The 17,113-nt window shown below is 46.2% G+C and overlaps 2 protein-coding genes across 6 annotated transcripts in view; both read left to right on the top strand.

Moving 5' to 3' along the window:
- MYO3B (myosin IIIB) overlaps nt 1–5,825 on the top strand; it is a 220,684-nt gene extending 214,859 nt beyond the window's left edge. For 2 of the 5 annotated variants that reach the window (XM_033065218.1, XM_033065217.1), the window contains one exon: nt 5,437–5,824. The gene's annotated coding sequence lies outside the window, so the exon portion shown is untranslated. Of the gene's footprint in view, nt 1–5,436 lie in introns of all 5 variants that reach the window. The other 3 variants (XM_033065221.1, XM_033065220.2, XM_033065215.1) reach the window with 2 other exon arrangements.
- Nucleotides 5,826–9,589: 3,764 nt separating this feature from the next.
- Nucleotides 9,590–11,957, top strand: SP5 (Sp5 transcription factor). The gene is made up of 2 exons (XM_033065223.2): nt 9,590–10,334; nt 10,848–11,957. The coding sequence occupies exons 1-2, from the start codon at nt 10,284–10,286 to the stop codon at nt 11,898–11,900; spliced, it is 1,104 nt and encodes a 367-aa protein (XP_032921114.1). The 5' UTR covers nt 9,590–10,283; the 3' UTR covers nt 11,901–11,957.
- Nucleotides 11,958–17,113: the final 5,156 nt, after the last annotated feature.

The following is a 17,113-nucleotide window of genomic DNA, read 5'->3' as shown; positions in this document are numbered from 1 at the left end:
GAATACAAACTTGTTCGCAATATCCTTTAAGTCTTCATTTAGCTCTTTGTATATCAGTGTATGTTGGTAAAGGACAATAACAAAACCTGGATTGCATTTAGGACATCAAGGAAGGGTGCTGAACAAGGGTTAGACAGAAATAATTGTCCACATCCTCTAAATTCTTCTGAATGGTCAAGAGCAAAAAATAGCCCAAACTTCTATTCCTCTTTTGTACTCTCCAGACTTCTATTATGTGAACATGCCAGTTACTTCATAAATAACTCCTGTAAGACTGTTAGAGGAAACCAGCCATACATGGATCAACAAGTTGCTGGTAAGGCAAAAAACAGCATCCCAAAACTTAGCTAATCCAGCAATATAGTTCTGTGTTTGTGCCTCATGTATTTGCAGTGTATCAGGTTTACTATGATCATGCACAGTAGTACAAGGGCTCACTGGAAAAAGCTGGTGGAACACTTGACTGAGGGGAAGAGAAAACTGGAATAGAAAGAGGGTCTACTTGAGGTGGAGGAAAATTAGCTCTTCTAACCACTCCCATGTGTGAGATCAAGGAAATGCAGATGATAGTGTTACTTAATTCCCAAAGGTGTTTCATGAGCAAAGCTTGCAGATCTGTCTGCAGGGGAGGTCATCACCACTTAAAGTGGTTAGTTTGATGACTGGCAAGTAAAACTAGTGTCTTGGATAGAATCCTGTAATGGAGAGTTTGCTAAAGCAGAGAAAGGATGGGCTGTAAAACTAAGCAAGTATGTAGTTATTTCTGCTCAGTATGTTCATTGTTATAGAAACACGTCTGGTTGTTAAGCACAGCCAGAAATACAGACTTTTACAGAATATTACAATACATTGTTACAGAAATGATGTGTATTTTGTCTTTATAAAAGGTGTTGGGCTCTGGTTTTTTACTTTTCATATGCTCTAATCACTGTCCACCAAGGAAGAGTAGAAACAGAAGTGTTGTGGGTGTGTTGGCTCATTGCTTTATTTGCATAGGCTGCATGTTTGTCTCCTCATTGCTTCTACAGTCTCATTGTTGCCCCTCTGCATATCCAAGGTTGTCTGGGTTTTACTCTGTCTTTATTTACTTTGTCTGAAAGATCAACAACTGCTTATAATTCAAAAGTTGCTAAAAGAGTGTACAAGTGTCAGAAGAGACTGATGAGAAATCAGGGGTATGGGAATGCTATAGAAAAGCTTGGATTTTGCAAGGGAAATGAGGTGGAACATTGTATGATTTGGTCCCAAGTTGTGTGCCTCTGCTCATCAGTCCAACTCCCTGCTCTTCAGTAGCGTTAATATATAACATAGAACAAGGTATGTGATCCCCTGTGTTGCTTTTGATAAAAAAGCAATAATAACATAGTACATCTTTATGGAGGAGTTGTGAAGATATATGCTTTAAATGCATTTATATGCTTTAAAGCATTAAATGCTCCTTGCAGTATCCTCACTGCAGTTTGACCATCTTCTTACTCAGGACTGTCATAAGATTTTGCTTTTCTGTTTCCACCCAGCTCAGCAGCTGCACTCCTGCTACTCAGAAAAATATTCCTCTCACACCTCAGGTGTATCCTTACATACCCTGACACTAGTAAACTTGGCAAGTTGACAGAAGTTTACAAAAAGAAGAAAGGGAAACTGGCTGGTGGCAGGGAGAGAATGGGGAAGTGGAGACAAAGTTTCCACGTCTTATCTAGGTTGAATGTATGTATGAGTTGAGTGTCAGCGGTGGCTGTATATGACTGCATAGAGTGAAATGTTAAAGAACACCCCACAGAGATGAAAACAGCTTCAATCAATTGCTCAGGCTGAGCTGCTCCATTCATCTTGGTATTCTCATAATCAGTGTCGCCAGCATTAACATGTGTAATTCCATGCTCATTCTTAGCTTCTATAGTCAGTCTCAGCACTGATGTGCTGTCTGCTTGGAGGTTACCTTTTCTCTCCATCCAAATGGTTAGGTTTTTGCTTCTGACCTCTTCCAAAATGCTGGCTTACATTCAGATATCTGACCAGTAGTGTTAGTTCATAGTCTGTGTAGCTTTTGTTTCCTTTTTCCTGCGTTCCTTCTCTGCTGTTTCCCAATTGTTGGTGCTTTACTCTGGAGCACTGAAAATAGTGTCTAAATGATAGTGGAGAAGCATATACCAAAAGAAAGAACAAAGCTGAATAGATTGTGCTGTTTCTAAGTATTTTTAAGAAAATACTGATCAGCTGAGACTTGTCTGACTGGTAGAGAAACAGTAGGTAGAGGAAATTATTTGTTTTATAGGCAGTGTGATCAAAATCCCTGTGAAGGCTGTAATATAGAGAGCAGCAGTTGAATTGATGACCAGTGAGGCATATGGTATCTAAATTAACAGCATAGGGTCTCCCAGGAGGAAGAGGTCACCAGGGTATCAAAAGGCTCAAGCAGAAAGTTCATTTTGTCTCTTCCCATATTAAATTCCTGAGATGAATGCTATACTAATTTGGAAGACTAGATAAAACTGGAGATGCAACACCTTCTCTTAAGTCTTTGCAGTAGAGTTTAATGGATAAAGTCTGTGCATATTGCTAGAACTACCTCTAGCCTCACTGTTCTAAAACTTGATTCAGAGGGATTTTGATTACTCTGTTCTCTTGTAAACAGTCTTACTTCTAGAATGCAAATTACCTTACCCTTAATGAGAACAGGCAGCAGAAATTCATAAATCAACTGATAACTGTATCTCATTAAGGAGAATCATTGGCACTATAGAGCAGCTTCTTTCTGAATCACTCCATGTGCCAACTACACTTAGCATGTGAAGCAATGGAAGTAGAAAAAAGTAGTAAATTGTGAACCCAACTCAGTTTTTCTGGGCATCTACTCCACTGCCGTCTGTAAGAATCTTGACAGAGTATTATTTTTCAGACCCATACTCCTGTGCATTGATATGAATGACAGCATTTTATAAAGTTAGTCTGATTACAGATAAAATTGCATGGCTTAGCATTTGGATTTTTCTCCAAGCTTCTTTTTAAGACAAAAAATTTGGAAAACAGTTCTTTGTGGTTTAGTGTGACCTCCTAAGAAGCAGTCAGTGGTTTTCAGTCACAGATTTCTGTATCATTTGGGCATTGGAGTGCCAGCACTGCACCATCATAGTCTCGTTCTTATTTCCAGACATAAGAATTAGGTAATTTAGACTACTGAATTTCCACTTTGTCGCAGTATCTGTGCTTTGCCATGTACTCTTCTGTCTTTCGTATGTGTTTCTCTCAGCTCAATGCCAGTAGAATATGGAGTAGGAAAGTAGGAATGTGAGATGTACTGAGGGGGAAAAGCCAAAAAATGTAACCATTTGAACATCTCTTTTTTCTTCCTCTGTCTCAGAGGTTCCAGAAGTGTGAGAAAAATGATACTGTTCATTAGACTGGTTCATGAATCATGGCCATGCTGACACACACTCATCTTTGAGGAGAATATCTTTTCTCCTCATCTTGTCATGGGTTCTCAAACAGCTGGTCAAGCTGTTTGTCCCTGAGCAATAGGAGCTGATTGAAGACTGAAGTGAAATGTGATTTATTCTCAGATTAGGGTTGCTTGCTTTGATTGGCATGGCCAATCAGCAGAAGGTACATTCCTCAGCCAGTACTCCTGAGGTTTCAGCTGATATGGAGTAAGTTAAGTGTTTGGTGAGGAGCAGCTTCATAATCTATGTGCAGAACTGAGGCAAGGAGCTCCTCTTTTCTAGCCTTGAGCAGTTGTGTCTATGGCAAGAGTCATTCCCCTTGTAAAGAAGGGGAAGGAAGCTGCCTCTAGGGTGTAAGAGTATGGTTAGAATGACTTCACCTTTTTGTAGTTCTGTGAAGATGGAAAACATAATGAAAATATTGTATATTTGAAATGCATTTAAAATAATTTTATTGATGGTACTTTAATTTTCAGAATATGAGGGAGGGAAATTTATATTTGGGTAGTTCATGTAATTTATGCATTTAATTATTTATCTATTATTCTGCACCACTTAAGGCATCAATTTTTGAAATTACACAGAAACATACTGTACACTGCTTTCCTGAAAAGATTTTTCTGCCACTCTATGAGAGCAGTGTTCAGCTAGGAAGAGATAAGTAATTTAAGAATTGTAATTGAAGTTTTCCCCACTCTTTTACTGGATCCTCAGCCTCTGGTGGCAGTCGAGAAGACTGGCATTTTTAAAAAATCAAACAATTCAGAAATCTGGTTTTTCTAGGTCCCATTCAAAAACTCTCCCCCTGTTGAGTGCACTCACCTATGTCATAGTTTATAGGACGCCTTTCACTAATATATATGTATAACTGGAAAAACCTGCCTTGAAAGCACTATACAGAGAGGGTCTTCAGATTCTCTCCCATAGTGTGAAGTCAGCATCTCTTACCTGAGACACCTTTAATGCTGGTCTTGTGCCATGTCTGTGTCCCTGCTTTGACCCTCACCACCCAAACACTGGGCTTTTTCTTCACATATCTATTTTTTTCCCCAGCTAAAGTGGAGTTGTTGAAGAGTTTGTATAGAGTACTTGCCTTTTATACTAAAGATTATGGACATTTTTATACATTCTTGTTCAGTAGACCTTGAAGAACAGGTTATTTCAAACGTGACTCTTGAAGTACTAAAAAATACTGCCATTAGGAAATGTTTCCTGTTTTCTCTACCAAAAGGTTCTAAAATTACAGCATGAGTTCATTAAATAACAGGTGTAATTTTGCAGTGTTGGATTAATCCACTCAGCCAAATCAATAGTAATGTGGCAGCCAAGTGATCATCCAGTATTTATGTGTAGGTTAAACAGTGGTCTTTCTGGATAAACTTTGTGCTGTTTCCAGTTCTAATACAGTATAGACACAGACAACTGTTTAATTTGTCAATAAATATACTAAGTAACTAAAATTTCTTATCATGAGACCAAATTTTTAGGTAACATACACTCTGTAGTTAAGAGGAAGCAAGTAACAGTTTAATAGTTTAATTATCTTTTCATTCTATACTAATTGCAAGGAAAAAAAACTATATGTATCTGTAGTCATAAAATCAAAAGTTCCCATCCAGTCTTCCCCAAACAAATCCATTCCATCAAAAATACAGAGGCATCTTTTACCTAACATTTCCCCAAATGAGAGAACAAGCAGGATGCACACAACAGATCCTTTTCAGCTGCTCGCCAGAGTCTTGGCTTGCTTTCCATTTTGTAGAAGTCCATTTCTAGCTATGAGAGTTGATGAAAATGCAGCCATGTATGCCAGAGGCAGAAAGCATTTCCAGAGAATTCGAAATTATCATCTTTAACTAAAAGTGTCCCAGGCATTCCAAGCAGAGCCAATAATAACCCTTTCAATATTGTTATGATTAAGAGTTTGATTCTTTTTTTAAAATATGGAAGCGAGGGAAATAAGTATATCCAAAAATGTTCACCGATGTTCCCCAAGACAGGAGGAAGAGTCACAAAAGACCAGCCAAGGATGGAGCAGAAGATGAATACATTAAGATATTTAAAACTTTGACAACAGGTTTGTGAAGCATAAAACTTTGTGAGGCATAAAACTTGTTCGATTTCTCATAAAGGGCAGGTCAGCTTTCAGAAGTTTGGGAAATCCTCTATTAATCTTTGTCAAATCCACACCTACACTGGGAAATTTTGAGGCAAGCCTTTAAATCCTAAATATGCCTTAACATGTGTCAATCTTGTCTAGGATTTTGTGTTTTTCCCTAAAGCACAGGAAAAAAAGCAGGAGATATCATAGCAGTTTTTAATGTTTTTTATTTTCATCTATTGATGTTGAAATTACACTGTGTGAACTGATGATTCCTGTTATTACACCAGTCGTGTTGTCTACTGTAAAAATGTGAATATGCTGAAGTAAATAAAAATAGTATTAATGGCATTTAACTCAGAACCGTTGGCAGTGTATTCACTCATGCTTGAAGCTGTATATCTAGAGTAATTTACCTTCTGGTGAAACTTTTTGCTGTTGTGGATGAGTGATTTCTGTTAGTACATCTCTAAACCAGAAAGAATGAGGGATGGTATGAAGACATTGCCTTCTGGAGCAAGCTTATTAAAGCTTTTTCAGGTTTAAATTTTGCCACCTCTTATGGACAACTTGTCTAGGAGGCTTGGCTGAATGTTAACACAGCTCTTCACTAAAAAATGATCCTGGTTCTGATTCTTTGTCACAATTGCTAAAGAACAGTATTCCATGGAAAGCAACCCAGGAGCCCCAAGTTGTGGACAGGCAGCTGGCCAGAGCCCATCCAGGCTTCCATGGTTGTTCGTGGCTATGCTGGAAGAGCTGAGGAACTTGGGTGATCACAGAAGGGACTTCTGGGAGGGGCGGGAGGTGAATCATGGCAGGTGACTGCAAATTTCTTTGGAGGGACTGTGAATGTCATGAGAGAACCTGTCTGTGGCAGTGTGAGACGTCACTGGGACAGGTTTTGGGGTAGGCTCCAGGGTGAGGTACTTGGGGCCCTAAAGTCAGAGGCTCAGCAGAAACCGTGGAGGGTACCACTGGCATGCAAGCAGCTGTTATTCCCAGGTATGCTACCTGCATTCAGACCAAGGTCTACAGAGTCCTGCATGGTGGTACAGCCACTCTGGGATACCTTAATCTGAAAAATAGAGCTTTTTAAGAGACCTGTCTAAGAAATGGTGGTGGTGACTCGTGATTTACATCTACTGTGTTTAAACGACAGTAGCCATCCAGCCCAATGCAGCCTGAGCCCCTCTGACCCCGGGGGCGGTAGAGGTCTCGCTGCCTGCCGAAGCAGGCAGGGTCCCATGGTGGCAGCGAAGCTGTGGGAGCCGTGTCCCTTGCGTCTCAGCCCCGAGGCTGGAGCAATTCAGGCTCCGGCTCTTTGCATCCGGGCCGCCGTGCCGCCCCCGGCCCCGACGGCGCTGCCGCTGCCTCCCCGGTGGGCCCAAGCGCCGCTCCGACCCCACAGCCCCGCCGGTCGGGACCGGGCCCTTGGTGTGCGGGCCAAAGCTCCTCTCGGGCTGTGCTTTCCAGCGCCGCTCTCCGAGCGGCCCCTGGTCCGGCTGCGCCGCCGGGAGCAGCCCCCAGGCCCCGCCGGCGCCGCGCCGCCTCCCGCGCTGTAACTCATCTCTGGTGTCCCTTTGCTTTACACTGGGACGTAGCGGCAGCCCGTTTCTCGTGGAAATAGCGCTTTGTGTGTAACTGAATTGACACTTGGCCTTGATACCTGTATCTCCTGATAACTGAAACAAATTTCTAAAATAAATATTGTACTTTGATCTTCCAGCCCTGCATTTTTAATGACAGCTCTGAACATCACTTCATTAAGAATACATTTCAGGAGACTGAAATGCTCCGAGTTTGAACACTAATTATTTGTACAGAAAATTATGACTGCAACGTTTCATTTTTCAGCCCATTGGTTTCTTCCAGAAATGAGAATTTATTCTCGATTTTTAGGTAATATGCTTCCTTGGATGCATATTTATGGTGTTAGTAGTGTGGCACCTGTATAGAAACTTACCCAGTTTTCCACTAACTCTTTTGTAACTTGACAAATAATTTTGGTCCGTCGGGATATCTGGGAAAATACCATACTTCAGAGAATGGAGGAAACCTCGAAGTGTTCAGTGTCTCCTGATCTACCCATCCCCTCACATTTCGTTTAGAAACTTTATTCTGAGTATTCTTCTGGCAATTATTAGGTAAAACGAATTAACAAAAATCGAGGTAGGGGTTAAATCGGGCATCTCGCAGATCTCTAGGTTTGACATAAGTTTGGGGATAGAGAGGTTTAGGGACAAGGCAAATGCGAGCGCCACCGTTTCGCTCCAGGGAGCAGAGATGCGGGTCGGGCTCCCCACGTGAATTTCCCCCTCGGCTGCGGCTGCCCTGGCTACAGCTTAGACTCTAGGGGACAACGGGCGCGATCCTGCCCCCCATGCGGCTCTAGTGGCGCGGCTGGAGGTCGGCAGTGAGCGGAGGGCACCCGACGGCTGCGGGCGGGGATGTGCGGGGCAGTGCCTGTGTGCGCGTCCGGGAGGCTGTGGTTCCCTTTGCCGCCAAGTCCCGTGCAGACACGGCGCAGCCCCCGGCGGATGGCGCATCGGCGGTACTGGGAGGTGTTCGTGTGTGGTGGATGGAGGTGCCGAACCCTGTGAGCCCCGCACCCTTGCCGGCGGATGGCCCCACAACCTCACGCCCTGGCGGGGGCTGCTGCCGGGCCGCGGGGTCCTGCAGCAGCGGCGAACCTTGCCTCGATGCATCAGTGCGCGGTAAAAGCGCTGGATGCGGGACCCTTGTCTTCCTGTTGCCAACCTGGTGAAGTGGTTACCTGGCACATGGGAAGAGCTTGATATAGCTGCTGCGTAGTGTTACACGGGGTCGAGCTTTTATTTCTCCCCAGGACTCAATATGGAGCCGTGGGAGAGGACTTGGCACTTTAATCCCTTCAAAGAAACCGATCTAATTCAAGCCCTACAACTCTTGAAAGTCTTTGAGCGGACAGTGATTGTTTCCACAGGAAAGGCAGATAAAGATCTCTGTGTGCTGGCGTTTAAAGAGACTTCAGTGGCGGTGTGAATACAATTGAACCCAGCGACTGCGGGGAGGATCGAGTTACCTGTGCAAACAGCTCCGGAGGACCAGAGCTAGCCGGCATCTGCCCGAAAGGGCACCCCCACCTCCTCAAGACGGAGATGAACGTCCTGGTTTGGTACCTGGCCAAGCAGGCCGGCGTTTGCGATGGACTCGGAGCAGATGGGGAAGCGGGGAGGAGAGGAGCGCATTTCCAGGGCCCCCGGCGGAGCGCGGAGCTGAGCGGGCCCGCGGAGAGGCGCGGGGCCCCGCCTGCCCCTTCCTGGGCGGCACATGCGAGGGGTCCCGCCAGCTCCGCAGCCCACCGAGCTCAGCAGCCGACGGTGGCGGCAAGCTGTGACCCAGATGTGCCTGGTGCTGGTTAGAGGGTCTAATAGCCTCACACATGGTTGAGCGCAAGGCAGGTTAGATCCTTCATAGACACATGCGTATAGACATGTAAATGTAGACTGAGGCGGAAAGGTGCGGGATGAAACAACAAAGCGTTCGGGGCCGACTTTGGGCAAGAGATGAGAGAGCAGAGAGAGCAGAGACCCGGTAACAGCGTTCGTGCTCCCGAGGAGCCGCCCCGACCTGCACTTCCCTCCGGCTCAAGACAGGTCGGCTCGGCAGGCCCGAGAGAGACTCCGGTCCTCGTTTAAAGAAATTACGTCTTTTACACCAAGCTCCTGCTAGGGAAGAGGGAACTTTTCCGCTCTGTTTCCCGGTTTGTCGGTGTGTCTGTCTGAGAGAGCGCTTGCTGCTGGTGGCAGCCCGCCGCTCCTCCCCAGGCCCGGCTGGGCGCCTGGCCTGGCCCTGCGCCAGGCGGGGGCTCCCGGTAACAAGGGGGCAATGCCGGCTGAGCGAAGTGAAACAAATCCAGCTACCAGAGGAGAAAATGCGAGGTTATTTGCCGAGTCATATCGAGGGCATACCCCTCAGCCTCGGGGGAAGGGCGGGGGGAGGGAGGGAGCGGGGAGGAACCACCGACAATTACTCCAGGGAAGTTTTATGGCTGGGATCGACCAACCCAGATCAGGTGAACTCGCTGAGCTATGTTACTTTCAGTCATTAAACACTATCAGAGGAATCCGGAGGCAGATACCTCGAGCGATAACAAAGACGCGTTGTCACTTTAGGGCTCTGCCACAAATTTAATTGAAAAAAAAAAAAAAAGAGAAAAAAAAGAGGGGGGATCCAGTGTCTTGCACATCCAACGCGAGGGTCTCTAGGCGGTAAGGGGTCCTTTGATCAAGAAAATCCAATTATTTGTGTATATACATTTCCCACATAGTGATTACTTCATTAATTGTCCCGCCTTTATCTCCTCCCTTCCCATCCCCCCTAATAATCAGTTCTTTTATCCAGACCAACAAACACACCATAGGAGCTTTGTGGATTCAAAGGATTTGCTTTCGCTTCTGAAAGAGCCGCTATTCTTTGATGATTGGGTAGCGGCAAACTTCAAAGCCATAAATCTTCCCTCTGACTGGTTGGCGGCCCGGCAAAGTCCTTATCAAATTCTTGGAGGTGATCCTGGCGCAGTCAGACAGTCCGCGGAGATCGCGCAGCGCGGGGGGGGTGGGACGCGCACGGAGGCGAAGAGATCAGAAGGAGAGAGAGGGGGAGAGAGAAGGAAACTGGGCAGCTTCTCGTTTTCCCCTCGGCGTCCTCATGCCTCAGCAGTGCCCCGGCGCCTTCCCTTCGCCCCGGGCGCAGTAGCCATGGCCGCGGTGGCTGTCCTCCGGAACGACTCCCTCCAGGCTTTCCTCCAGGTCAGTACCCGCACCCCGTGCTGCTCGAACTCCGCCGAGTCCCGCGGTTGTGACCCGTATTGCGCGGGGGCAGCCGCCGTCAGCCGCGTCCCTTTCGGGGCTTTTACCCGGCGGGCGGCCCGGAGAGGTAGGTGGAGTCCCCCGCGGTGGTAAGAGCCCGGGCTCGGGCTTCTCGGGCTGGTAACTTCCCTCTCCCGCCAGCAGCCCGTTACTAACTCCAGGCAGTGCTCCGTGGGCAAGGGGTGTGGGGGGGTGCGCGGGCTGCCTCCCTGCCCACAGCGGCTGTTTCCCCGGCTGAGCGGCGGCGGGGCCGGCGGCACTGGCCGCAGGCGGGATCCGTGTTTGGGCGGGGCGGGGGGGCCGGGCCCGTCCTGCCCTCTGGGTGCACATTGTTTTCTCAAAGTTTACCGCCCGTGCGGGGAGCGGCGCGGGAAGTTTCTCGCAGGCCGGTGTCGGCGAGTAACGCGCTCTCTTCCCTCCTTCCCTTCTCCCCTCCCTCCCGTTCCTGCGCAGGACCGCACCCCCAGCGCCTCCCCAGAATTGGCCAAGCACTCGCCCCTGGCTCTTCTGGCCGCTACTTGTAGCCGGATCGGGCAGCCGGGCGCAGCGCCCTCGGATTTCCTGCCGGTCTCCTACGACCCGACGCTGGGATCCCCCTCTAGGATCTTCCACCCGTGGAGCGGCGAGATGCCAGCGCACTCCCCGGGAGGGCTGCCGCCTCCGCATCCCAGCTTGGGGTTGACTCCTCAGAAGAACCACCTGCAACCCTCCTTCGGGGGTTCTCACGAACTGCCCCTCACACCCCCGGCGGACCCCTCCTATCCCTACGAGTTCTCCCCCGTCAAGATGTTGCCCTCCTCCATGACCGCCCTGCCGTCCAGCTGCCCACCCGCCTACGTCCCCTACGCCGCTCAGGCCGCCCTGCCGCCCGGGTACTCCAACCTGCTTCCGCCCGCCCAGCCCTGCCGGCAGCTGTCGCCCAACCCGCCGCCCGAGGACATCCCCTGGTGGAGCATCCAGCAGGCCAGCGCCCCGGCCGGCTGCGGCCACCGCTTCCCCGCGGCGGCGGCGCTGCCGCGGAGTCTGGTGCTGGGGCACTCGGACTTCGCTCAGTACCAGACGCAGATCGCCGCCCTGCTGCAGACCAAGTCTCCCCTGGCGGCCACGGCCAGGAGGTGCCGCCGCTGCCGCTGCCCCAACTGCCAGTCGGCCGCGGGCAGCGCCCCCGAGGCAGAGCCGGGCAAGAAGAAGCAGCACATCTGCCACATCCCCGGCTGCGGCAAGGTGTACGGCAAGACCTCGCACCTGAAGGCGCACCTGCGCTGGCACACGGGCGAGCGGCCCTTCGTCTGCAACTGGCTCTTCTGCGGGAAGAGCTTCACTCGCTCCGACGAGCTGCAGCGGCACCTGCGGACTCACACGGGCGAGAAGCGCTTCGTCTGCCCCGAGTGCGGGAAGCGCTTCATGCGCAGCGACCACCTGGCCAAGCACGTCAAGACCCACCAGAACAAGAAGCTGAAGGCGGTGGCGGACGGCGTGAAGCGGGAGGACAGCCGCGACCTGTGACCGCCGGGACCACCGGCGCCTGCTGTCTCTGCGGGCCGGGCCGAGCCGAGCCGCGGCGGGACCTGGGCTGGGGGCGTTTCGCCGCCGGGGGCAGGGCGGCGGGAAGGGCGGCCGGCTCTCGGACTCTCGCCGGGCACGGCGAGGAGGACTCCGGCTGGGAGCGGCCTCCGCGGACCCTTAGGCCCGGGACTGGACGCTCATAGGGCCCCGGGGCTGTCCCAGGGCAGGCGCTCGGCCCGGCCTGGAGCGCGGCTGAGGGGAGGGCTCCAGGCGCTGCGGCAAGAGCGGGGCCGGCCCGGCCGCGGGGGTCGAAGCTTGTGGACATCTGGGGGTGAGGTGGCAGCGTCAGTGTGGCCGGTGTAGTGCTGGGGCTCGGCCCTCGGTGCTTTCAGGGTAACAGACTGAAGTTTTGTGTACAGGTTATTTAATAGTTACGTTCGAATACACGTGTTCCCCTCCGTCTTCGACCCCGCGCGGGGTCCAGCATGAGATGTTTCTGTAAAGCGACCCGCGACCGCAGCGTGAAATAAACATGTTCACACCGGGGTCAGCAGGGACGGTCCCACCGCGTCGCTCTCGTGTGATCCTTCCGCGGGCACCCCGCGCGCGGCCGCCGCCTTCCCGCCATTTCCCGCTGAGGCGGCGGGCCCGCTCCCTCCGGCTGCACCGCGCACGGTGACCTGAGAGCCGCTCGTGGTAAACACCTTTAAAATCCCGGCAGCTGCTTCGGACGGGTGCGCCTGTCGGCTTTGGTTGGTGGGTTGGGTTTGGGTTATTTAAATTATTTTCAGTATTTTGATTCCAACACATGAAACTGAGAGAAAAAAAGGTAAATGCATGGTGCAGTACTGGGAAAGAACATACAGGTCAAGATCTACAGACTGGGATACATGTTTGTGCAGGAGTGGGCAGCAGTCAGTGTCAGTGAAGCCCCTTCTCAGAGAGGTCCAGGCCACAGGACCAGCCCCAAAAACCCTCTCCCAGCCTAAGGTGTCTGTGGCGCAGCCGATCCAAAACGTGCTTCCCGAATGTTAACTTTCTGTAAAACTGCGGAATTTGGGAGCTGAGATACATGTTACCCTGCCGGTACAGCAAAATGGCAGTCACTGTCCTGCAGAGGGGAAGATACTTGGCACAAAATTGTGTTTGGAAGTACCTGGTAGATAGTGACAGCCTTTAGGGTTTCTTATCTCTCACTGGGCATCACGTAAGTATGAGTTTAGGTGTATTTCTTTTAAAATGAACCTTTCTTTCTGCAGCAAGTTCCCTATTTATTTTTTTCAATTGGAATCTATGTAGCCAAACAAACTGAGCAACCTGATCAGTGATTTGCTAAATTTTGCATTCTAACGTTGAGAATGTGTTGTTTGCTCTTCATATTTTTACAACGTCAGCTTTATTTTCTGATTACTTAATGAGACAGTGAAATAAAAAGCACCTTCAAAACTTCACCAGGAGTAATCTGGAACTGTTCAGCTTCAGGTGAGATCCTGTGGTGGCAGTTGTCAAGCAAGCTTTGGCTCAACCATGTTGGCAGAGATACCCTTTGCCATGGACTTTTGAGTCAAGAAAAAACACAGATGGATAAATGTTTGTAATGACAGGACATGTAAAACTAATGTGTTTGTATATATGTCAAATACTGCCAAGAATCTCTTCTCCTGGGGAATAATGAGATGAGACGATACCATGAGAGCCCTCATATCTGAAATAATGAGAAGTTAATGGACAGTTACCATGGTACAGCTCCTTAACAATATTTTAATATTTATTATTCTGAATTAGTTTCCCACACCATATTCCTAGGGTCAACTTACTAAATTAATAACAAGCGACTGTCTTACTTTCTACTGAAGAATCTTCTATAAGCTGTTGTGTTGTAGAAAACATTGAGAAGAATATGTTTAGCTTCATTAGTTAACATTCCTTTGCTGAAGATTTAGGTGTCAAAAGTGTGTGGTTGAGTAATATTAAGTGGAAGATAACTTTAGTGTTCCAGATTGAGTGACAGCAAGGGAGGAAATAAAAAATGGACCTGATCCAGAAGTCTTTAGTAAAAAAAGTATTTGAGACAAAAGTGCATCCCATTTACTACTGATATTGGATTTAAGTATTTCATTGGGAATTACAATTTTTATGCCTTTAAAAATGTTTCATGGCACACAGTGGCAATCTGATTCCTTTCTTTGCTACTAAGTTACATTAAGAATGTAGAGTTAGAGAATTTTGGATTGCTTTAAAAGAGAGTTTGTCTCACTAAATAGTCTTTCAATTGTGTATGGATCAAAACTACCTAAAGTGGAGAGTAGTGGGAAGTGCTTTTGTTGGTAGCAGTACAGGAGAAGCAGCAGTATCTCAGGGCAGGAAAGGTCCCTTACAGGACAGTCATTCCCACGTGGCAATGGCCTTTCACTGCTGAGTGAGTGCTGAGATGAAGTGCTAGCATGAGCTGAAACAATATCTTAGATGGTTTCTGGTGCAAGTTTAGTCTGACCCAGAGCTAGAGACCTGTTCCTCTTAGAGCAGATGTAACTAGCAGAAATTAGCCTGATAATGGTAGATGTGGTGATTTCTAAGATGGCCCATTATGGAAAGATTTTTCTCCAGTTTGAAGACATGCTGAGTTTTCCAAGCATCTATGTTGTCCGGTCTAGCAGACTATTTTGGGTTCTTATTCATTCCACAAGATACAGCTTGTATTGAAATACTGAAATTTTTACCACTTACTTAAGTATGAGCCTCCAAATAATTTGGATTTTAAGCAAAAAAAAATGTAGCCCAGGCAGTGTCAGCACCATTTCAAGAGGGTGGTGGTATCTCATTAAAAAAAAAAGAAATCGTGTTGTAGCCTATGCATCTTATATATATGTGTAACAACAACCTTAAAGCTTGAAAGTGCACAGGTTAAAATACATGCAGTCAAAATTAGTTAAGGGTTTTCACTTAAATGCCTTATTTTTGCATGACAGGCTTTTAGTATCAAATGCTAATGAAAATCTTAATCTCTAACAATGGCACACACACACAAAAGGCAGAAAATTAGGGACTTGGGACACTTACTTAGGTGAGTGAAACTAACAGTTTATAATAAAAATATTTGATGAAACTATTGCTTTGTAAAGCTTTTAAATAGTTCATTGGGAAAAGGAAGTATATATGCATCATAGCTGTTTCATACTCATCTGTAAATAGCTAAATCATATGATATCTTTTCAATTCAAATCATTAAACTTTTTTAGTAATATGGCATTTAAATATACATGTGACCTTTCTGATGTATAGGTAGAGCATTACAAAAATATATTGCTTACATCTCAAGAATTTATTTCTAGTTGCCAAATTGCACTCCATAATAAAATTAACTTTTAATTTTGCATTCACAAAATACATTTTATACTTTTAGCTGTTTCCAATCAACTAGAACAGCTGTTCATTTTATAAAATTAAATTATTAATATTCTTCTTAATTATAAATTTTCAGTACATATGCTACTCAAGGTCAATTCATTTCCTAATTTTAAAACTTAAATGTCACTGGTATAATAGACATATAATATAAATCAATTCATCTGGTATTTAATTAAAATAAATTAATCTCAACCAAAAAAAAAAAAAGGGATATAGTTAAAAAACTTGAGATTTGGTCTTTAAGCAGATAACATTTTAAAAATCCACAACTAATCAACATTGTACTTCAGATAGTTTGGGGTTTTTTAATGTGTTGTTAATAAAGTTATTTTTAGTCCAAGGGTCAAATAGAATAAGACTCTCACCTGGGAGAAAGTTGCAGGATTGCCCTTTTAGTCTCGACTGACCAGATTTTCATTGCAGTAATCCAACAAATTTATAAAATTATGTTTCCCACCTTCTTAACTACTATTATATAAAAAGTAAGAAAAAGTTTTTTTAAGCTATACTGGGAGATGTGCTTCCTAAAACTATCATAGTGTAATTCTTCCTTCCATATTAAATTGAGGGTGTAATTTTTTGAAAGAAATATTTAATCTTCAGTTATTTGCAGATTTTGATAGATTGCATTTTAAAGTAACTACAACTCAACTATTTCACTTTGTAAATTCACATATCTAGTATTAGTCCTGAATACTGAAGAAATAGGGAACATAATATGCTGCTGTCTTGAAACTCTTAGATGAAAGATACCTTTTACTGTTCAGTGATTTTCAATGACTCAGGAGACCACTCAGAAGTTCATAAATAGAGCAAATTTGTATCTCTGTGCAAGTAGTTGCACGATTACTGAGGCACTTTTAAATGAGCCTTGTAATAAATATTTCATGGATCTTGTCAGCCTATTCTCATACTGAGCAGTAAGAAACAAAAGTATAATGTCCAGCTTGTTGTCAGATTTTATAGTTTCCATAGAACCTTATTTTTCCCTCTGTTACAATTTTTTTAATTATTTCACACTCTGTGAGATTCTTGTGAATCCTGTGGCAAAGATGTGGGGTCTGCCTCTCTGGCACATGATAGAATCAGCTCAAAGACCTATTAGATTTTCCTGCCAAACTTTTAAAAAACTGACCAAAGAGGATCCATAAATCTTCAAGGCTGCTGAGCTTTCCTTCAAAGAGACTGCCTAGCAGGTATCTTTAATAACTTTGTATTTATGTATTGTCCAAGCCACTGAGGACCTGGAAATGTGCAGCACTCAGCAAGGTTCACCCTTGTCAGGTAAGTGTTAATATGCAGCATAGAAAGAAGGATCCAAGGCCCTTGGCTGATTGAAGGAATAGTCTTGATCAGAAAAAGCAGAAGTATATGTAATTCAAGGAGTCTTTTAAATAACCTCATGGGTTTTATTCCGTGTTATATTTACTCCAAACTGATTTGAAGTCATGTAGGTGTTTAGTATGTATAATAAAAATCAAAGAAAACAAACATATTTTTACCTTCTGACTGTAACAAGTCAGTAGGAGATTATGGATAGTGAGATTTGGCTTTTAACCTGGAGGACATCAGTGCTGTTTTTCTTCTCATCATCTCTTAGTATCTTTTGTGTTACACATTTACTTAAGGACACACAAAATCCCATCGTGTCCCTGACCCAGGCCTGGTGATTACACCATTGCTTAGCCATGTCAGCAGGAGCCAACCTGGAGCTGTGTGCAAAGGCTGTGTGCTCCTGAAAGGTTATGGATGTCCACTCAAGGGCAGGTAGGGACATGTAGATATGTAGTAGGGCTCCATCTCCT

Source organism: Catharus ustulatus, chromosome 7, assembly GCF_009819885.2.
Source record: "Catharus ustulatus isolate bCatUst1 chromosome 7, bCatUst1.pri.v2, whole genome shotgun sequence".
NCBI lineage: Eukaryota > Metazoa > Chordata > Aves > Passeriformes > Turdidae > Catharus > Catharus ustulatus.
The sequence above is the reverse complement of the archived record's forward strand: the minus strand, read 5'-3'. Positions and strand labels throughout refer to the sequence as shown.